Source organism: Canis lupus, chromosome 13 (genome assembly GCF_003254725.2).
Source record: "Canis lupus dingo isolate Sandy chromosome 13, ASM325472v2, whole genome shotgun sequence".
NCBI classification, from domain to species: Eukaryota; Metazoa; Chordata; class Mammalia; order Carnivora; family Canidae; genus Canis; species Canis lupus.
In genome coordinates, this window is record NC_064255.1 from 27,407,612 (window position 1) to 27,430,351 (window position 22,740).

The following is a 22,740-nucleotide window of genomic DNA, read 5'->3' on the forward strand; positions in this document are numbered from 1 at the left end:
CAGGCTCAAATCTGACAGATGCCACAGTCCTTTCTCATGGCCACTGAACAATGTGGCTGATGAGATACCTGTTGTGGATTAGAGCCTTAATAAAGCACTGACACAGTTGGCTGGGCCACAGCTATGCGTATGGCAGGAAGAAAAGAAGGTGGAAGAGAACTTATTTTTTATTTTTAGCAATGACTACCACTGATTCAACTCCATTAACTCCATGATTTCCTCACATGCACTGCCTCCCACTGCAGGTTCTTAAGAAACACAAGTCGATGAAACGTAATAAGGTCACAGAACTTGTCAAAATGCTTATTGAGAACTGTCATAGCCAAATGAATCTAAGGGAAGAAGAGAGTAAAGAAAGGGTACATGTAGCAAATCTTTGACTAAAAGCTCCCAATCTACATAAAGTCAAATGGTCAGAAGTTTTCACTGTAGTATATTTAACCCAAAGAATATTCCCTGGGTGTGGAGGAGTTCCTTGGGTCTTTTCTGGGTTTTGTCTCTGCTTAGACTCCCACCACTTAGGCCCAACTCAGCTAATAAAATCAGACAGTAATCAGACACAAATCTGGCTCAGGAAAGCTGAATGAAGAACAAGCATGATCACATCCAGGCAACTGCCAATCTCATGTTCCATCTATACCATGCAGAGCTGCAGCTCAAACACCTCTCACGACACTAGATACTTGAGGAGCGCCATTCTAGCTGCTGTAGGGGTTTAGGATTTGAAAACCCTGGATAACTCTGGAACTTGCCCAGAGACAGGTCAACCCTGCAGCTCCCCAAGAGTCAGGATACTGACTCAGGAGAGGCCGTACTAGTTTTTATTACAGAAGTGCAGGGCTGTATTGCTCTTATGAATGAATCACCTCCCAGGATTCACACCCTACTTCGGGCCATCAAAGAATTCTAGCTTGCACATGTAGGTACGTGCTTCTTTCACACACGGACTCCTAGGTACTCCTGGTTTAGGGGTAACTATGTCTGTGATGGCCTAAGCTAGGATCCCATGCTGGGGAGGAACTAGAGTTGCAAGTGAGGAGGAGAGAATGTTCTGGAGTGTGTGGGAGGGTATTAGAGCAGAATTCTAACCTATATCAGATTCCTAGCTGTGCCACTTGTTAGCAATGTAACCTGTAGGTGAACTTCTCTGAATCCCAGCTTCCTCATCTGAAAAGTGGAGGTGACATTGCCTATAACTTAAGTTGTTGTGAGGATTAAATGTTACAATGCATTGAGCTGATGAATGCCTATCACCTAGTGAGCATTCAACAATATTAGCCACAATGATGGCAATGGTGCTGGTGGTGATGACGGCGGTGGTGATGATGGTGGTGGTGTTGATAGGGATGAAGGTGTGATAGTAAGGAAAAATCAGATGGTGGGAATCTTCACTCTCATAGAGAGAAACATGGCCTAGAAATGGAAACTGTTTCATTGTCTATCAAATAGGAGCAACAGAAGCTACATAAAACAGATTGTGGTAATGTCCTCAGAACAATGAATGCCCAACTGATGGAGAATACTCAATAATGCCATCCATCTATTCCCATCAGTATTTCTGATCTTGAATCATGTGACTGAAATTCTTCTGAGACAGATCCCTGAGTATTTAATCATCAACATAATGAGCAGAGTAGATCCCTGCTTGGCCAGCAAACACTGACCATTAAGCACTCATGGAGGTTTTAAGACTGAAATCCCAGCATTCACCGGTTGTGAGGTGAGCACATTACCTAACCTCTCTTAGTAATAGCATCTGTCTGGTGGGTTGTGGCAACAACTACCTATGGTCATACACGTAAAGCATTTCATACAACCTGGTTCACAGAAAGTGCTCACTTAGTGGTAACTAATATTATTGTGACTGATAGAACCATTTCATAAGGTAACTGTGCATGGAATTGAAAATGAGCAGGTCAAAATTAACTCATTTTCCATGTATCTGTGATGCCCAGTACAGCACCTGGAGGGGAAGCTTCATGAAACATTGCTAGATAAATGAATAATTGTTAGCCTCAGTGATAATTACTAACTGATCTAAGTCTGCCTGCAGGATTTCCAGGAGCAGATGGGTGGCTTGTCACAACTGGCATGATAGTTTAAAAATCCCTGTTGGGCTGAGGGAAACGAAGGACTTCTGAGGAATCACTCCAAGGGCTCTGCAAGGAGCAAAGGACAGAGATAATGTAATTGCTCAAGTTCCATAGAGTCCAATAATTGTTAAGATGCATGGAATCTTCCAGCAGGAGGGTTTTGGCCACAAGTATGTACTGACTACCTTCCATGTGTCAAGGTCAATGGAGAGGGGGTGTGTAAAGAAAGAAAGATGAACAGGACCTAGTAAATGCCCCAAGAGAGCATACAGTCTAGTAGGATGAGAGAGTCCTGCAGGAAGAGGGGCAGAATGGAAGGGGCATATGGAGTAATGTCAAACCCCAATCTGAATTTCTAACTCTGCCTACTATTAGCCAAGTCATTGGGCTTCTCTGCACCTTAGTTTCTTCATCCTGCAAAATGAAGGTCAGATTACCACATGGGCTGTAGAAGGGATTAAGTGAAATAAATTTTATGAAGCGTCTGGTAGGAAGAAGTGCTTATTCAGTGGTACTTCTTACTCAACAGAGGGAAATCTTTTTTTTTTTTTTTTTTTAACAGAGGGAAATCTAATCTCGACTGTGAATCATGAAAACTTGCCAGTGTAATAAATGCTCATCCTTTATTTTTACCATCCTGTTAGCAATTAACTGCTTATCATAAATTCAAAGACATTACTTGGCACAGGATACTGAAGCTTCCCTCCAAGCTGGGATTGCTGGGTTTAACTGCATAGCCCTTTGTAGAGACTCTCAGTACACTGAGCTGTTTCCAGTCCTGCTTGATACACTTTCCATTCTCATCTTTACATCATTCAGAACAAAAAGTAATTTCTTGCTAGTGTTAAAAGGGCAAAAGAGTAATTACTTGTTTTCTGGCACATGTCCTTGACTACCACTAGACTGAATCTTTTCTGACAGCATACGAATTCTCCCAGTACAGGACTTGTAGTTGAAAATGGGTGACCCAAAACATAAAAATTCTAGCTAGACTTCCAGTGTCAACTGTAAGGATGCAATATATATGCATATATAACTGACAATCTGAAGAGAAAACAGAATGTAAGTGTTAGTAGCTTATTTTATCTTTCCATGGAATTGCCTTTATTCTTAAAGAAAGGGGAGTCACAATTGAGGCAATTTTATTATTCCACTATCTTATTTATATACATTTTAGCTCTTTAACATAATGATGGATTTTCGGAGTGATTTAAATAGTAAAAAACAAAAAACATACTATATACATATTATTTAATTTCCTAATTATTATTTCATGCAACAAACATCTGTCATCTTTATAATTCAGAGAACTAGGTTTTTTTCACAAACACCAATAACATTTCCCGAAAGATAAGATTATAAGATAACAGAATACCTGATTTGGTTTGAGGGAACAAACATGAGACATTCTGGAAGGGCAACAGAATGAGGCAGGACACCTTAGGACAAGACAAGACCAATTTCTTCTGTAAAGGAATATCCTACACTATCTCACCCAAATCCATACAGTACACATACCTGGGGGAAACTTTAGTGCTGTTTACATCACATTTTTGCTTTCTAGTCCATGTGGCTAAAGGCCTTACAGGCGCAACACAGTAAATTAGCAGACGTGCTTACCGTGGCATGTGAGATGGTCAGAATCCCGTTCTTGACAGCGCACTTCCTCCTCTGCCACACTTTCCGGAGCCTAAAACAAGTCAAACACAACCTGATACAGCAGCTGGTTCACTCTGTGGCATGCAATTGTATCGTGGTATGTATGACAATATTATAAAACAGTCACCACAAAACCACCCCAAACCCCACAAACCCCAGCACATTTTGTTATCACTTTTATTATCCCAGGTGGAAGGCAGTTCAGACTAGAAGGCATATAATACTGTTTTTGATAGTGGAGTGGGAAACACCAGAAGTCTAATAGCAGGAGAATGAATAAACGCATTACTGTTACATTCATACTATGGACTAGAATGTAGGAGTTTAAAAGAATCAATTAACTATGTGTGTGTGCTGATATACATTTCTAAAGCCTACTATATTGATTGAAAAAAGCAAGCTGTTTTAAAAGAATTCAGGTATGCTCTAGTAATGTTAAAAAAAAAAAAAACCCAAAAGATACCACATATAAAATGGTGCTCTACATTTTCTATGGGGATGTAAATATATGTACAAATAAACAGAATAGGGTCTGGAAAGAGGCACAGTACATTCACCATCTCTGGGAAGGAGGCCCAGACCTGTATGAGGGGTGGTACTAAAGAGTTTTTAACCGTATCTGTGACTCATCTACAAGAAGGCTGTATTAATCTATTGCTTCTGTAATTAAAATGAAAGCTAAAGAAGTTAAGAAAGTTAACTCAAAACACCCATCAGGCAAGGAGGAGTAGGAGCGAGGCTGCCTCAGGCTATAGAGAAAGGAGCTCTGAGTCATGGATCAACATTTTTGGCAATGTGTACACCTCTCTTTGGGAAAGTTGACACTTGTCAGAAAAAGTCAAAGAGAACTCCTTTCAACTTGGAAGGTTTTTTTCGAGGATGGTCCAGTTCCAGGTGAGCCTTTGTGAGGTGCATCTGCACATGTGCAGGCAGGTACAAATGTACTAGTTCAGAGCATCTCCCTGAAAAAACAGACACGTACAGGGAACAGCGATTCCCTGGGCTAGGTGAAGGCTTCTTAGGGAAACAGACAACATCACAGGAGAGGGCTGTTGCTTCTCCTGGGCATTTAAAATAAGATCACTGTATGTGTCCTTCCCCCTCTTAAATGAGTCCTGTAAGAAACCTGCTGCAATATGAATGTAAAGCCAACTCCGAACACAGATAATGTTGTCTTCTTGTGTACGTTACTGCTAGTAGCATAGTTTATTCTACATGCTTCACGCGGGAAATAAGGACCTTTTTCTCTTAAGATTTTATTTATTTATCTGAGAGAGAAAGAGCACACAAGCACAAGTACAGGGGGGCAGACGGAGAGGGAGGGGGAGGCAGGGAGCCCCTGGCAGAGCTCAATCCCAGGATCCTGAGATTATGACCTGAGCCAAAGGCAGATGCTTATTAACCAACTGAGCCACCCAGGGGCCCTAGGAAACAAGAATCTGATACCATCTGAGCAAAAGCAAACGGTACACACTGCTAGTATCTTCAGGACATAATGCAGAACTACCAATTATAAAACACCCTTGAATTACAGCTGCATCACTGACTAGGGAAATGGGGGACAAGAGGTGACATCTGTCCCACGATCATACCTGCATCTGGTTAACATAACCAATGCTGCAGCAGTTTTGCATTCCACCTTACCCTTCTAAAAGCCTGCTAGATGGGTGAGCTGTTTCCTGTACACACTAAAGCCAAGGGAGTGTCATCCTCCTCTCTCAACACATTTTAAGATATCAACCAATCAACCTAACAAATTAGTCAATCTTTAGGAAATTGTTGCAACTCAGTTTATTCATTTTACTTAGTAAAATCTTTAGTCCTTAGTGTTTTTTTTTCCACATGTGGATTAAGGAAACACAAAATCAAATACAAAACCGTATTCTTTTGTATTAGTAATAAAGCCAAGGGAAAACACAAAAGCAGTAATCTTTTTTGGCTAATAGACATTGCTCATGTGGTGCCCCCAGGTCACCAGGCAAAAGGGAGCAAAATCAAGTCAATCCTTTGTACAGTCCCATCTCTGTACACTTTGAGAGCTTTTATTCCGGAGATTTCTAGGGACTGCCTCAACGCCTGTGCTTTTCTCTCTGAACCCAAAGTTTTAAGGATGCTTGCCTGAAAAGCTCTTGAATGGACATACCAAGGACTTTTACCATCTATTCAGATAGTGCCAGAGAGAACACCAGTTACACCATGCCCTAACCTCAGAATTTCAGAAAAGGAACTTTCTATTAGAAGATGGCCTATTATAACTACACAAGTACCAGTTCTGATGCTCGATTACTTGGGCTTCAATCCCAGCACCATCACCCACCAACCATGGGACTGTGTTCATGTAAATGACCTCCTGAAGCCTTGCTTGCCTAATCTGCATCATGAAGATATTAATGCCCATCCTCTAGGGCTATTTTGAGAAAATATATGTAAAACAATTGCTATTTGCCTCTCAATGAGTGCCTCTGGGTCATAAAGCTTTAAAATTACTTTAAAAAAATTTAAAGTGTTTTTCAAATTGCCTAACAATCCTTTAAGTAACAAAGAGTATTCCAGAACTAGGCTCGAAAATTACTAAAGCAAATGATCCTTAGGAGAAAAAACACACGACACAAAGGGCAGTCATTGTTAGCAAGTGAGTCTGTCTCCATGTAGAAGCATTTCAGTTCTTTTCTCTTCCAGAGATACCAGTGACAGGCCACTCTGGGTTATCTTCATTCACCCTCTGCAGCCCATGCAATTATGGGAGGCTGGCCCACTGGACTTCCAGCCTCCTTAGCAAGAGTGCTTTCCTTATCTCTTCCCAACAGACTGTAGGCAAGGCTCGGGTGAGGCCCACCTCTCTTGTGACCACCTCTCTTGGAAGGTAAAAGCCTTCCAGCACCCAGCAGACTGCCTGAAACACTACAGTGCTTAATAAATGTGTGTGGAATGAGTGCATGAATGAAGAACAGACCAGCAGAATGGAGTCAGGTGTGTGTATGCCATCTAATGCCTTGAGTACCCCAAGGACAATCAGCAGCAGTGATGCCTTCTTTGAAATATGAAGGGGAGATACCCCGGCATTAAGTCCTAAGACCCAGGTTAGAATTTGGGCTTTCTTGCTGGCTGTAGGATCTTAGTCAAATTATGTAACCTCTCTGGATGTGTTGGCTTGAATGAGAGCTCTGGCAGGCACACAGCACATGTTCACAAGGTGATGCTTCCTCTCAACATTTTAGGGTTTGAACCAAACAATATCTACACAAAGACCCTGTTGACTTTTCTTGAACAGTTAGAGATTAATCACTTCACTTAGAAACAGTCAATTCTGATGTCAAGAAAACCATTTTGTCTTTTAGGTGAGTAGTGTTAAAACTATAATAATTTATGTCTACTAGATACCCCTGCCATTTGGGCTACAATTTGGTCACTGTGTCTGTTGAGAGTCCAGTTTAATACTGATTATGGTAACTGGTGTTTCTTTTCTTCTTTTACTTTTTACAAGACTTAATAGCCAACATTCACTGACTTTCTAGAGAGAGCCAGGTTCTATGCTATATGCTAGGATGCTTTTCTTTCTCTACACCCAGATCTACAAATTCTGGTGGTCCTACCTGCATTATCTAGACTCTGACTCCTTCCTACCCCTCTGTGGCTGTTCCCTTGATCCCGGTTCACTTGTGACCCGGCCTCCTGCTTCTGCTCTTATATCCTACATGGCTATTCTCAGCTGGGCAGTGAGAGACACTTTCGAATGAGTCAAATTATGGCATTCTTCTGCTTCAGACTCTCCAATGACTCTCATCTTTCACTAGTGGCTTCCAAAGCCCTCCTGGCTTGGTGTCCTCCTCCCTCTAACCTTGTCTCCTATGACTCCCCCAGGTCCTCACTCTGCCCTAGCTCTGCCTAACTCCTCTCTGTATCACAATGAGAAGCATGTTCCTGGCCATCTCCACAGAGATCTGAGGGGATCACCTGAGGGGATCATCCCCAATACATCTCTGTAAAGGTGATCCCCTTTGTAGAGATGATTCAAGTCTTTGCTCAAACATCTCCTCACTGAAGTCTTCCCTGCCCACCACAGGTAAGGACCACTCGTACACACCCAGAATCCCCTGCCTTGCTTTATCCTTCTCCATAGCCCTTGTGACCATCTGAACTCCCATATAGTTCTTATCTAACAATGTAAGCTCTGTGAGGCTAAGGACTTCCTTATCTTTCTTGTTCAATGCTATATTCCCAGGTGTCTCTAACAGTGTTTGACATGTATTAAAACTCCCAAAAGACATTTGTTGGATGCATGAGTAGAATGACAACCAAAACTGATTATGATCAGAAATTTAGGACTGTAATTTATAGACGTAATGGTTAAAATTTTAATAAACAAAAAAATGTCTATGTCTTAGATAAAGTCAAGAAGGTAAATACCTACAAGCAATCAGAAAACAAGAAGCTTTATTTCAAAAAGGACAGTTAGTAAAGCGAATAATTAAGATTCTACTTATGCACTTATTGTGAAGCAGAATCACCACTGCAGCAACGGAAAGAAGCCGGTGTGGCAGGGCCAGGGCAGGAGACGGCATAAGATGAGGCTGGAGACAGAAGCAGGCGTCAGACCCTGCATGCACGTCAAGCATGGGCATGACCTGCCATGCTTTATGTTTTTTAGAGGCTACTCTAGGTGCTGTGTAGAGATGCAATGGAGAAGAGGGACAGACACAGAGAGGCCAGTTAGCGGGCTACTTGAATATTCCAGGAGAGACAGCAGTGGTTCCTCTGCGTGCAGGGCAGCAGAGATGGCAAGAAATGCATTGTGTCCTGTTAGCAACGGAAAAGCTTGTTAGTGACACTGGCTGTGAAGTAAGAGGAAGGTGGGGACTCAGAGTTGATCCCCAAGGCTGGGTTTGGGTGGCCAGGTAGGCTTGCCCAGTAGAGAAAAGGGCGATGAATCAAATCATGGCGAGCATGAAGTCTTCCAGCCACTCGCTTGCTTCCCCATCCACTTAGCATCTGCCTTCCTGAGACGGCAAGCCCCTTGTGTCACATATGGCCCACAGGGTGGGGCCTGCTTCCTGTCCAGACAGCAGCTTAAACAACCTGAGGAGAACCAGTGGGCTCAAGGTTGGAAGCCAGCACATTAGAAAACTCTGAAGGATATTCTCCTGGCTGGCAGGTGGTAAGCTGCTAGGGTGCTAACACCCAGCAAGTGCTAAGCGCACAGGGACACCTGGACAGCTTACACGTACCCATCGCTCTTCTTCAGCAGGTAACCCTTCTTTTCACTGCCGTATTCCTTATTGCCCTGCAGCTGATGCATGCTGTACCCTCCTTGCCGGCTCTGGGAATCCTAGAAAGGAGAAGCCACAGGTTAGACGGATGCTGGACACACTTCTCAAGTCCTTGACTCTGTTCTGCCATTGGGTCTCTGTGTACTGGTCAGTGTGGGGAGAGAATTATGGACCTTTATGGGCCGTCAGGTCCTTGCCTTTGTTTCAGAGGAAACTGGACCGGGGAAACAACCACCAGAGTCACAGGCAAGTCCGAGGCTGGGGCCTGAGTCCCAGAACTCATTTATAGTTTGGGACCCCGGCTGTGCTTCCAACCCTTTGCAGTGGCAGGGCGTCGTGGGACTGAACCAGGTTCTATGGGCGGCACAGATGAGCACAGGGAAGGCAGAAAGATCTTAAGAGGCTCACAGACGAAGTGCATGCAACCTGAATGCATTCTTCCCTCAGGTACACCTTCTCTCTCTTCACATATTCTGCTAAAATACCCACAATAAAAAGTGCACCTTCTCAGTGAGGTTCTGGGAACTGTTAGAAATCTCTGGCTTGTAACTAAACAAGGGCTCTGTAAAATAAGCTGTTGAGCATGCTTTTAATTAAAAAAGAGGATTCTCTGGTCATGAAAAGTGTATGGTGGGGCAAAAGGGTGACCAGGACCAGAATAAGACAGATGCAAACCAGCTAAAGTTAACACTAGCACTCTGTTGATACTTCCCCCATTGTTCCTAAAGACTGCAATGACAAGAGACAGCCATTCCACATTGAAAATGTTGGAAATAAACTGACAATGGCAAACTACAGGATGAGAACATGGGGTTTAGAGGTTTAGACACAGACGTAGGACAATGCATTCTCACGGAAAGTGTTGACTTACTCTCCTAGACTTCGATCAGGAAGGGCAAAAGCAACAGAGAAAAAAGGCAGAACAGTTGAAAACATAGTTAATTTCATGGATAGCCATAGCTCATGATTTAAGCACTTTTTATAACAGAGAAAACACCACTGTAAAGATAATTAACACCTGAACACACGCTACCTTCAGAATCATGATAAACTTCAGGTGATGAGACAATAAAACAATGTTTTATTCGTCAACTTTTATTTTAGGTGCGTGAAAACAGAAGAAAACCCGCCCGGAAGAATGTGAGGTACACACTTCACCAAGACAAAGTGGGTGACAAACTTCCAAGTGTGTGTCTAGGGAATCCAACACCTCAGCGAAACCCAGATTACTTTAGAAAATCTAAAAGTAACCAAAAGTTGTAGGAGGATTCTTATTTAGTTTTCCAAGCAAAGAGAACATAACAAAAATAATCCAGTTCAGAAGCAACACCTGCAACGTGATGGTGAAGAACCGGAAGTGATTTTAGCCACCGGTTATATACAGATGGCCAGTGTATGAGATCCCTTCAGGGTCAGGACGGCCTCTCTCTAGCATCCAGGATCCTTTTGGACCAAACAGTATGGGTTCAGTGGATGCAAACTTAATGCTAATAATAGTTAGGAAGATCTCTAGGACAGCATTCCCTTGTGAGGCTATTCCACATTTGAGTTCTGTGTTCAAAACCACGCCCTGGGGCAGCCTGGGTGGCTCAACGGTTTAACACAGCCTTCAGCTCAGGGCGTGATCCTGGAGACCCAGGAACGAGTCCCACGTCGGGCTCCCTGCATGGAGCCTGCTTCTCCCTCTGCCTGTGTCTCTGCCTCTCTGTGTGTCGCTCATGAGTGAGTAAATAAAATGTTTTATTTTTATTTTTTTTTTAAAGATTTATTTATTTATTTTATGATAGAGAGAGAGAGAGAGAGAGAGGCAGAGACACAGGCGGAGGGAGAAGCAGGCTCCATGCCGGGAGCCCGACACAGGACTCGATCCTGGGACTCCGGGATCAGGCCCCGGGCCAAAGGCAGGCGCCAAACCCTGAGCCACCCAGGGATCCCCAAATAAAATGTTTTTTCAAAAAAAATCACGCCCTGAACACCCAAGTGGTATGTTCCGGGAAGGCACTGAGGACACAGAGCGGGGGCACAGACCCCTGTCCCCAAGGTGGGCACGTGCAACACTGACCATGCATCTCTCTGCTCCCTCGTGAAGGGGTAACTGAACCCTGAATGCTTGCTTTACCAGGCAAGCAGACTCACCCTGAAGAGGTTACAGGCTCTAGTCATGTCCTTAAATCTAAGTCTTTTGTCTTTAACTGGCCAGACTCCCTCCAGCTGAAACATCTAAAGGCACCATTTCAATCACCTGGGGAGTGGTAGGGAGTGGGTTGGGCTTTCGAATCTCTTTAGAAATTCTTCTACATGTTTACTTCTAATCAGGGCCCACAGCCTTGCACTTATAGTATCTTGGCTCCTAAGTCCTCCCTGAGAGCCACTTTCAGGCTTTGTGGACGGAGATGTGACTGCAGGACTCTGCTACAGATCATCCTCCACCAGCGCCTCCATGACAGCCCCCCAAAACAGCAGCAACACACACAGTTCTCTTGAAGGAGGCAGCAATGTGTCCATAATACTAATAAAGAACAATGAGGACGGAAGATTAGATTAGGTGGTGGAGAACTGAGGCATGGGACAAAACAAGAGGCTGGGATAAATGAAATCCACGGAGCTTTCTGCTTCCACCCAATGACAATGCGTGAAAACCACTCAACTCTGGATCTGGAATCAGGGATTGTTCCCACATCTCTACCTCCCTGCAGCATTAAAAACAAAATCTGAAATCTCCCTGGATCAAAACTCTTATTAAAAGAATAACTCTGTTCCTTGGAATGCTTTCCAGTGAACGGAACTGCTCTTTGTCCGCCCATATAATTTCTAGGTTGGTTTGAATGCTTTAAAACTATTATGCACCTCTAACAGCCTGTTTGCTAATTTAAGTTAAAACTTAAGTTTTAAAAATAAAGAGTACTAAAAAAAATAAAAATAAAAATAAAGAGTACTTATTTTTTGTAAAGCAAGGATTTGGATGTTAATAACTTCCAAAAAAAGATCACATTCTATAAATCTGCCTCTAAGACATTCCTTACACATATTTACTACTAGCCTAAATTAAGTTCCGAATAACAACTTGAATGGACCTTGCTTTACATCAGACAAATGTGCTTTTAAAGGTGAATACAGTGGCTGACCTCCAGGCTCTGCCTCCATAAAGCTGAGCCGGAAAAAAGCAGCACGTTTCAGAAATATACCATTGACAACTCTACATTAACTACTGATGAGTTCTGTGGCTTAAAGTGTCCTACAATTACTTCTGCACTCTGAAAAATGATGGCCATTTAGCTTGCTTTCTGCAGGGAACTTTAGATAAACGGAAAGATAATATTTTTTTGGGGGGGGGGAATAAATCATGGAGAATTAACACTAATAATTAACAAAACAAAACATAATGGAAGGAATGCAATAGGTTCTAAATCCTTTGAACGCATAATAAAAATTAACATGGATTCAGGAAAGAGAAATGCAAGTGAGAAATTCATTCAGGCAAAAAATATAAAACCAAACTTACACAATGAACTTAAAATAAAACCTTGGAGAAATTCCATAATGTGAGCCAAGAAATGTAAACTATAGAATGAAACATGGTGTTATTATTTTTAGTTCAATTCCTTATTCTCTATTAGCAATATGGACCAATCACCTTCCTTTCTTCTTAGAAAACTATATTAACATATAAAATTATTAAGGAGTAAAAATACCTCACATCTTTTTCAACTGCAAGCAATTACTCATTGATTTAAGGGGGTTATAAACATTTGTGGTATCCAACCTAAAACGAACCTCTACTAACTATGGAAGCTTCAAATCTCTAATGTAAGGGATACATGGAATGGGCAAAGGATTCCTTCTGTGTCATCTTACTAAATATTTATTGAGTACCTTTTGGGTACCAGATAGTGTCAGATACTGCAAAGACAGAGATGAGCAAAACACAAAATCTCTTAAACACCTTGCAAACCACGCTATGGTAGGCTATTGAGAGATACTCAAACAAAACGCTGGAATGTTGGGCAAGATTTACGGGTATCATTATTAAAAATAAAATATTTTAAACCCGAAAAATAGTCGGGTAGCGAACAGTTCTCTTGGGAAGTTAGGCTGTTACAAAAGCTTACAATAATTTATTTCAGAGAACATCTGCCAGAAGTCAATGAAGAATTTTGACAAGAAAAAACAAGTCCACCAAAAATGTGGGGAGCTGTCCTATTGACAGCTCACATTCTTGGAGTGTCCTTTCAAAGAGTTTAAAAGAGTCAAGTTAGAACCTGGTAGGGGTAGAGAGATTAAATAATTTCCTAGGTGCTTTAATTTGTCAGGTCATTTATCAGATTAGTTTATAGTCTTCTCAAATAGTAGTGCTATGGTAAGAACTCTAAGGTCAACAGTCTCCTTTCTTATTTGAGTCATTAGAAATCATTACCTAGTAACCTTACTTTGCAATGAGAGATGATAAACAGCATGGGAATGGGATAGGCATGCTGTGAAAGATCAATTTTACTTGTAAAATACTCAGGACATGGTGCTAATGAACAGGCAATCATTTACTAATTTGGGGTGGCTTTAAATAAAATCATGTGCATTTTATTATGTACACACTCCTCTAGCTTATATGCAACTCTGTTCTTTAGCTAACTGGGAGCAGATTACATCAGCCTCTATGCAAAACAAAAAGGGACCGCAAAAGTCTTTTTTTTCCCCCCTAAGAAAGTTTCCATATACAGGATGGTCATAATACTGCAAGACAAAGCAAAGGTAGGAAGTGGTTAAGTGCATTTCGGTAAGTACAAAACCTCGCGATTCTCTCCCTACACAACAATCTACTTCTTCCCCGCCCCGCCTTTCCTCTTGGGTCTTTCTATGGCTCTTACATGGAGAAGTCATTCAAGGGGACCACCTCTCCTAGGATGTTTATGCCAGTAACACCTCTCCTAGGATGTCTATGCCAGTAACAAGCACCTTCAAAAGAGGCCTCAAAACACAGGTACACATGCTAGCTGAGGCCCTGGACAACATAGATCCACACCTTCCTGGCCACTGGGTACCAAGGTGAAAGGGCTGTAAACTCTGCTCAATGAAAACCCAGAGGGCTGTCTTCACTTAGTCAAGAGAACCTTCAGGGTCGTAACCTCCCTCTGTGGCATGGCACTTCCCAGCAGATTTCTTCTGGCACCAATACCACTTAGGATATGGCTGCTGGTTCATGTGACTAGCCACTAGCCGGCTCCTTACTAGATGATTCTAGAGGATTCTGCCCCACCTCTGGCTGCCCAGACAGATGACCTAGAGGGGACATGGGTGTGCACTTCACCCTGAGAGGACACGGTATTTCTGAAGCACATGTCTTCAAAGCTGGAATGGCAAATCTAGGGTCCTGGCATTGGAGCTTGGGCGTTAAAAACATCTTGTACGAGGAGGGCAGGGGAAATAAAGCACAGTTGCTACACAGGGCAATGCAGTAGGTATGCACTTGTATCTTATATCTCATTTGTCCCATAACATGGTGGCAGGAAACTGGTGACATGCCTTTTTGCAGATCAGGAAACACAAACACCAGCCCAGGCCAGCACACTCATACTGTTAACCCTGTTGGAAACATGCATATCACCTACTTCTTTCTGATCAAGTTGAAGAGAGGATTTTATTAAGTCCCGGAGTGCGGTTAGCTGCTTCTTTTCTTCATCCTGGGTCTGTTTTATCTGTGGCAGAAAAACATGACTTTGATCACTTTCATACACTTATGGGCAGAGTTTAATTTATCCAAATATATCAGTCATCAAACAGCTCAATTATATAGTTGATTTTCTTATTAAAGTCTTTTCCATAGTTTCATTTTTTTATATAAAAGGCAGGATTTTCTCCCCTTATGAAAGTATCAGTGAGTTCTGAAATTAGTGATTTAATGCAAAATGCTTCCTTATTAAATAATATACCTAGGTGAGGCAAATAACTCTGAAGTACCATTTTTAAAAAATTTTTTTTAAATTTTTTATTTATTTATGATAGTCACAGAGAGAGAGAGGCAGAGACATAGGCAGAGGGAGAAGCAGGCTCCATGCACCGGGAGCCCGACGTGGGATTCGATCCCGGGTCTCCAGGATCACTCCCTGGGCCAAAGGCAGGCGCCAAACCGCTGCGCCACCCAGGGATCCCCTGAAGTACCATTTTAAACAAAGTTAAGAAACAACACTGGGTCACTTGCTTCTGCTTTTTTCAAAGAATGGTAGCAGGAATCCCATGATGTGATTAAATGGGCCAAAAGAAAATGCTAAAAAGGACCAGAACCCAATGTGCTAATATATATACACACACACACACACACACACACACACACACACACACACACGAATGTTTGCACAGTGGCACCCGGGGGGGGGTGGTAAGCACTGGTGCTGCTTTTTTTTAATTAGTTGGAGCTTATTGCAATCTGAATCATGTTAACTATTAAAAGACAATCAGGGAGCATCTGGGTAGCTCAGTTGGTTAAGTGTCTGCCTCCAGCTCCAGTCATGGTCTCAGGGTCTTGGGATAGAGCCCAGCATTGGGCTCCCTGCTTAGCAGGGAGTCTGCTTCTCTTTCTCCTCCCTTGGCCCTCATGCTGTGCTCTCTCTCAAATAAATAAAATCTTAAAAAAAAAAATACAGTTGGAAAAAATACACAGCTATGTGTTTTTATTTTATTATTTTTTTAAATTTTATTTGTTTGAGAGAGAGACAGTGAGAGAGAGAGCATGAGCAGTGGGGAGAGGGAAAAGCAGAAGCTCGACGTGCAATCCTAGGACCCTGGGATCACTACCTGAGCTGAGGCAGATAGATGCCCAACTGACTGAGCCACACAGGCGCCACCAGCTATATGTTTTTAAAGCTACATAAAAAATAGAAGTTATTACTTGTAACTCTGAAACCTTCTTTCAACTTATGTAGTTATACTCATAAGCCATACTTTTAATATTATTCAATGTCAAGTAGATTATGGGGAACAAACTGGCCATTTTTACTCTGGCATTTAGGTTTTTTTCTCAAAGAAGTTTTTTGTGACTTTGCTAACATAAAAGCAAAATCTACATATCTGACAAAAGAGAAAATATAGAAGCAAACCCCCTTCCAAAAATTCATAAACTTGCCTACTCTGAGGCAGTCTTAGGTTCTATCCTTCCAGGGTTAAACATTCTTTCTATAAGTGCTGACTGCAGGGCCATCCAGAACCAATGGTTATATCCCTGTTCCTCCTGTGCCCCAAAATGTACTCTAGAATATTTGTCCATTAAGGACTTCTGAATTCAACTGAGGCTTACCTGCACTAGGTTTATACTGACACATCACTTATTCTTGCCTCTTTTCTTTAGAGCTCTTCTAATCCAGATTTCAAATTTACTGATATTTACCTACAGAAGCAACTTAAAATGCATTTATTTTATAAAATACTTACATTATATAAATCAGCAGCCAGTTTCTCAATGTACTGTTTCAATTTATCAGCCGTTTTCAAGCCATCTTGAAAGAAACTATGATGGAGAACATCAGAGATTTATCAGAAGCATAAAAAAAAAATGAACCCTAGTTACCTGTAAAATCTGAAAATACTAATACATTTACTCTCTACCCACATAGCTCCATAAAAACACTTATAAACGAATTTCAGTGTTTTTATAAAGATGCACCAACAAACAGATTACGGGCACCATCTGACATGTGCTAGCAGCTGTCACATAGACAGTGCAAATTACAGCTGCGGCCCCAATAGAGTGATTTCATGTGCATATCCATCTATTCATAGAAACATTCCTCCTGGTTGTGCCATATTTGAATTCAAAAGAGAGAGATACACACGATAACCGGTGAAATATCACAAGCATGAATGAGACACTCTAAGGAGAGAGAAGACTCTTCTCGAAACAAAGACTGCGAAAAGTTGGCCATTTTTTCAGTTCTCCAAAGACCCCCGAGCGCATGCTCGAAATCAGGAGGTCGGATCGATGGTATCCGGCATGTGTACAAGCAGATGCACCATTTCACCCTGAACAATTTTCAGCACTGACATGCACCGAGCCTGCCTAACTAGCTAAGCATGCTTGCATTTTACTTATTTCATTCACTCCCTACCCCAACCCGAATGAGTTCACAAGCACATCAATCTCATCTCCTTTTCAGAGGATAAATTGAGGCCCAGGGCGAGTACATAACTTGCTCACACAACTAATAAGTGGCAAAACTGGGATTTGGAGCCAGGCTCTGATTCGGACACCCCTGCTCATGACGACCAAGCGAAGAGATTTCTTGTCTGATGCCTCCACTCAGGAGTCCTACTTGTTTCAGTGTTTTTAATTTTCTCTACACTTTTGGAGGCTTCTCTAACCCTGCCCACCTCTGTTGCTGTTTCCTCACAAAAGAATGAGGTCTTTGAGGATGAGGACTGTCTCATCTTGGGATCGCAGGGGGCCCAGCACCAAGCACATGCTCAGTGAGTGACAAGATTGCAGCATTATCAAGAAGTTTTAGGACACATCTTAGGATCTATATTTATATGTACTTTTAGCTTAATGTAACAATACAATGGTAACAATATATCTTTAACAGAACTGATCCTCCAAGAGTGCATACTGAAACCCCACGTTTAGGAATTTTTTAAGGTTGACATCTTAAAGATGAGAGAACTCTTACTAACGTAAGGAAGAGAAATACCGTCTTCAGAAAGTCTACCCACAACAGGAATGGGAGGAAGGAGGGCTTTTTGGTTAACCATTTAACTGGAGAGCTACATTTAAACTCTTCTAACATTCAGCTGTTCACCCCTGCCTATTGGGATGAAAGTTAAACTCAGTACAGAATTGAATACAACTTATGTTCTGGCCCCTGAATATCTTTCTGGTTTTATCACCTACCATCTTCTTTAAAAAATATTGGGACTCCAATCATGTCACTTTTTTTTTTTCCAGTTCTCACCTGGCCTTTGCATATGCTGTTCCCTCTTGCTGAAACGCTTTTCCTCACTACGCTTCTATTATAGTTCCCACAGCAGCTTTCCCTGGTCCTGCCAATCCAGGGGATGGCATTTTCCGGCATTGGCTTGTGCCAAGGCCTAATGCCAGCCCTACAGCAGCTGTCTGTCTTCTGTCCAGGCCAGGACATTTGTGAACATCAATCTGATCCAGTATCATCTACATGTGGGAAAAAGTGTGTGCGAAGGAGGCAGAAGTATGGCCACAAAGTCAATCCTAGAGAAACCACTTCTGATCTCTGATAATAAAATAATTTCTGGAGAAAAAGTCTGAAGGTAGAACACATCAGTGTAAGGTGGATGCTATTAGGACTCCTTCCGACATAAAAAGTAAGGGCTCCAGGGTCAGAGGATTACAGCCTAGAATCTGTGCTTGAGGATTTACTAGCAATGGGGCACTAGGGAGTCACTTAACTTCTGCTTGTGTTATCTGTATTCAGTGGGGCAGATAACACAGATGACACATATAAACTCACTCAGCAAGGCGCTGGGTAGTTAGGACGTGCTCAGTGCATGTTAGCTTCCTTCCCTGGACAGCGCGGGTTTATCAGGTAAGGAGTCCTGTCCTTCCCAGAGGGATACGGATTCACTGCAGATATGTTTGTGTTTCATTTTCACTTTCAACATGAAGGAAATTTAATCATCTCTCTTTATTTTATTTTATTTTTTATTTTTTTTAAAGGTTTTATTTATTTATTCATGAGAGACAGAGAGAGAGGTGCAGAGACACAGGCAGAGGGAGAAGCAGGCTCCATGCAGGGAGCCCGACATGGGACTCGATCCTGGGTCTCCAGGATCAGGCCCTGGGCTGAAGGTGGCGCTAAACCGCTGAGCTACCGGGGCTGCCTCATCTCTCTTTATTTTTAACATGAGTTTAAATGATAATTCTCTAGATTTGTGTCTTCCAATGGGGTAGCCACTAGCAGCTAACAACTTAACTAAAATTAGATAAATGTAAGCCTCAGTTCCTAAAGTCTCACTCCACACATGGCTAGTAGGTACCACGTTAGACAGTAGAGAACACTTCCATTCCCATCATGGCAGGAAAGTTCTACTGGACAAACTGAATAAGCAAATTTGGATTTGAATAGCACACAGGAATGTTATAAAACACAGACATTTTAAGGAGAAGGGAGCTGTTTTAGTTTGAGACAGCACTCTTAAAGTTATTTACCAGTAGTGAAAGCAAGCTGGAAGGGGGTCAAATTCCTACAATTCAAAGGCTGAAGAAAGACCCCAACAAGCCTGTTTTCCTACCTCAGAATTCTTCAGAATGTTACAAACACAGACTAGGAAAAATTAATATAATGAGAAATCATTTTAATCTACAATCTGACCCAATTCTTGTAAACAAATCATATACATAAATCCAGTCATCTTCTGAGTGAAAATTGTAGGTTTTCTTAACTTCATTTGCTAAAACAGATCATATTTTCATACATGAGGCAAAACAAAATTACAGAAAAGAACTGACATTTAGTCTGGAAGGAGAAGGCTGAGCTGAGCCTCTCTCTAGAAAGTTATGTTCCAGCTAACTTTTGGTTTTTGGTGAGAAATGGGAATAGGAGGCAGGGGACAGGCTGTAAGGAGACCATCACTCTTGATATTAGCAACACAGTCATCAGTAAGCAGAGGCCAACGTGGTCCACTGCCCTGTCCGTCTGTGACCTCCCCTCTGTGCTTGACCGTCCTCCACTTGAGCAGCTCAGTCTCAGCCACTGGCTGGGGGGGACTGTGAGTCACAGCCACACATCATCTGCCACATTTCACTGAGGGCATTGGCTCCTCTGTTCCCTGTTTCCTCCCTCTGGTTCCCCTGGCTCTGGTTCACTGGAAATGCATAAACTTCAGAGTCAAAAGCGTATCATGTCTTGGCTCTCAATCTCACTGTACGTATAACCTTGGGCAGTTTATGGACTCTGCCTGAAAATAAGCCTGATCACCTCCAAAGGTGGACGTTCTCTGGCCTCCAGGAGCGCCAGAAGAGACACTACAGATAAAAGTGTTCTGTTAATTGGAAAGTAAAGCACAAATGTCAGTTCTGATCACCTGTCACTCCACCCAAACATGTAAGCCTTCCCCATAGAAAGCCACATTACCTCTCTGACACCCAAACCTGTCCCTTGGCTACTTTCTCTGTACATTACTGAAATATAATGAGATCTTTGGAAAACAGATGATAATTAACAATAATAATAATAATGACAGCTGGCATGCAACTATTTACTCTGTGCCAGTCACCCACTATTATGCACAATTAAGTATCCCTTTTTAAGTCTCATTAGAAGCCAACAAAATAGGTAATTATTACTATTAACCTGTAACAGACAAGGTAACTGAGGCCCAGAGAAGTCATTTAACTGGGGTCATCAAGTCATTAAGTACAGAGTTGGGATTTGAGTTTAAGTATTCCTAGCTCTGGAGCACAGGTAGATAAACAAATCAGGCTGATCTAGGCCCAAATTCTGGCTCTTTCACTGAGTAACGGCATAATCTCTGAATCCCTGCACCTCCAGGTCCTTATACAGGAAACGGAGATGATCCCATGGACCGTGGAGAGTTCTTGTGAGCACTGCAATAATGTTCTTAAAATGCCAGGTACAGAGAAGCAGTTCAATACCTGATGGCCACAGGCCAGCAGAATAAGCCTCATTATTTCTTTGACCTTAGGGACACAGCTGCATTGGCTTCACTTTTTTTTTTTTTTAAATTTTTATTTATTTATGATAGTCACAGAGAGAGAGAGAGGCACAGAGACACAGGCAGAGGGAGAAGCAGGCTCCATGCACCGGGAGCCCGATGTGGGATTCGATCCCGGGTCTCCAGGATCGCGCCCTGGGCCAAAGGCAGGCGCCAAACTGCTGCGCCACCCAGGGATCCCGGCTTCACTTTTTAAATAAGCAGCCTGCAAGAAATATGACCATATCTCAATGGCCTAGAGTGCTAGAAAGATGTAAGTTGCCAACTGATAGGCAGAAGGACCCCTCACATTTATCCTGACAGACTATAACATACGCACAGCTGCAGAGAGCAAGCTCATGAGCGTCCAACAGTCACCTGTCCATCAGGCAGTTTTCTCTAACCTAAGAACGTTGCTATATACATCACTTCTTATTCTACCCAAATAATGACAGGAAAGGGAGATGCTATATTCTTTCTGCTTTTAATTTAATTTCAAAGAAAGACAGAAATATCTCCCTGCTACCCCAATCACATATACTGCTTGGCTTAGAAAGAGGTGCTATTTGGCCAAAGGCTGAAATGCTCAGGGAACATAAGATTATTTTCAAAAGAGGTCAGGATACCCTATAATATCATAGAGAGTTTGGTTCTTTACAACAAATAAAATTATAAAACAAATAAAAAAATAAAGTGATTTTTTAAAAAAGATTTTATTTATTTATTCATGAGAGACAGAGAGAGAGAGGCAGAGACACAGGCAGAGGGAGAAGCAGGCCCCATGCGGGGAACCCGATGTGGGACTCGATCCCGGGACTCAGGGATCAAGCCCTGAGCCAAAGGCAGATGCTCAACCGCTGAGCCACCCAGGCATCCCTAAAGTGATTCTTTAATGCATCAACCACCAACCCCTCCTGAAAGCTTACTTCCAAACTTTAGATACTGATTTCCAGCTAGCCAGGTGACATTTCCTCCTAGACACATCCCACACACCAGTGTGTGGTGCTTAAGAAACTTAACGGTACAGGGGTTAATCAGTAGAAGTACTAATGAACCACGGATACATCTCAACAGTTCAGGTCGAAGAGCTAGCTGAGAGTGATGTGTTGTGCTCACTTATGGAGATTCTAAGAAGTAGCGATGTCTAGGCTCAAATCCAGGCTTATCAAATTTAGATTTTTGACATAGTAAGAGCATAGTTATAGAGACCTGGGTGAATGACTTGGTTCTGTCACCTTCTACATATAAGTTCTATGAGGGCATGATCTTTGTTTTTGTTTTGTGGCTGTTTTGTGCATTAAAAAAAAAATCGAGATAAAATTCATGTAATGTAAAATTCACCATTTCAAAATGTACAATTAAGTGGTTTTTAGTATATTCACAACCTGGTGCAACCATCACCACTAACTCCAGAACACGTCCATCGCCTGTTAGCAATCGTTCCCACTTCCTCTCTTCCCCCAGGAAACAATAATCTGCTTTCTATCTCAGTGGATTTGTCTTTTTGGACATTTCACTTAGATGGAATCATATAGTATGTGGCTTTCCACATCAGGCTTCTTTCACTTAGAATAATGTTTTAGATGTTCATCCATGTCGTAGCATGTATGTCAGTTTGTGACCCTCCTGGGAGCAAGAGACCTAAAGAAGCAACAGGTCACTCCGGGTTGGCAGGTGGCAGTTTCCTTAACAGCACAGGGAGCTTGGACGTTTGAATGTCATCTTGGGTGGCAGCTATAAGACTGGATCCCCACAACTGTCCTCCCAATCCCTAAAGTTTATAGAGGCCTTAACTGTGCTTAGTCATGTATACATCATGCAGGTGTTTTCAACACATCACCATCTTAAGGCTGCATTCCTGGAGCAGCCTCTGGGAGTGAGAAAGGCAAGCAGAACCCACGTTGCAAGGACAGGGGTGGGGGTGAGGAGCCTCTGAGCACCAGGGTCCAGCCCATGGGCCAATCAGCAGTCATGTCTATTGTCTAAATACTTCATTCTCTTACACGCCCCGTAATACTCCACTGCAATGCTATACCATATTTTGTTTGTCCGTT

The 22,740-nt window shown here is 42.3% G+C and overlaps 1 protein-coding gene across 5 annotated transcripts in view; it reads right to left on the bottom strand.

Annotated features, from left to right (window-relative positions):
• ASAP1 (ArfGAP with SH3 domain, ankyrin repeat and PH domain 1) overlaps positions 1 to 22,740 on the bottom strand; it is a 357,813-nt gene that overhangs the window by 72,345 nt on the left and 262,728 nt on the right. For all 5 annotated transcript variants that reach the window (XM_049092734.1, XM_049092733.1, XM_049092730.1 and 2 more), the window contains 4 exons: positions 16,439 to 16,514; positions 14,623 to 14,709; positions 8,978 to 9,078; positions 3,714 to 3,783 (listed from right to left, as the gene is read on the bottom strand). In XM_049092734.1, the coding sequence (XP_048948691.1) occupies positions 3,714 to 3,783; positions 8,978 to 9,078; positions 14,623 to 14,709; positions 16,439 to 16,514 (334 nt within the window). The remainder of the gene's footprint in view (positions 1 to 3,713; positions 3,784 to 8,977; positions 9,079 to 14,622; positions 14,710 to 16,438; positions 16,515 to 22,740) is intronic.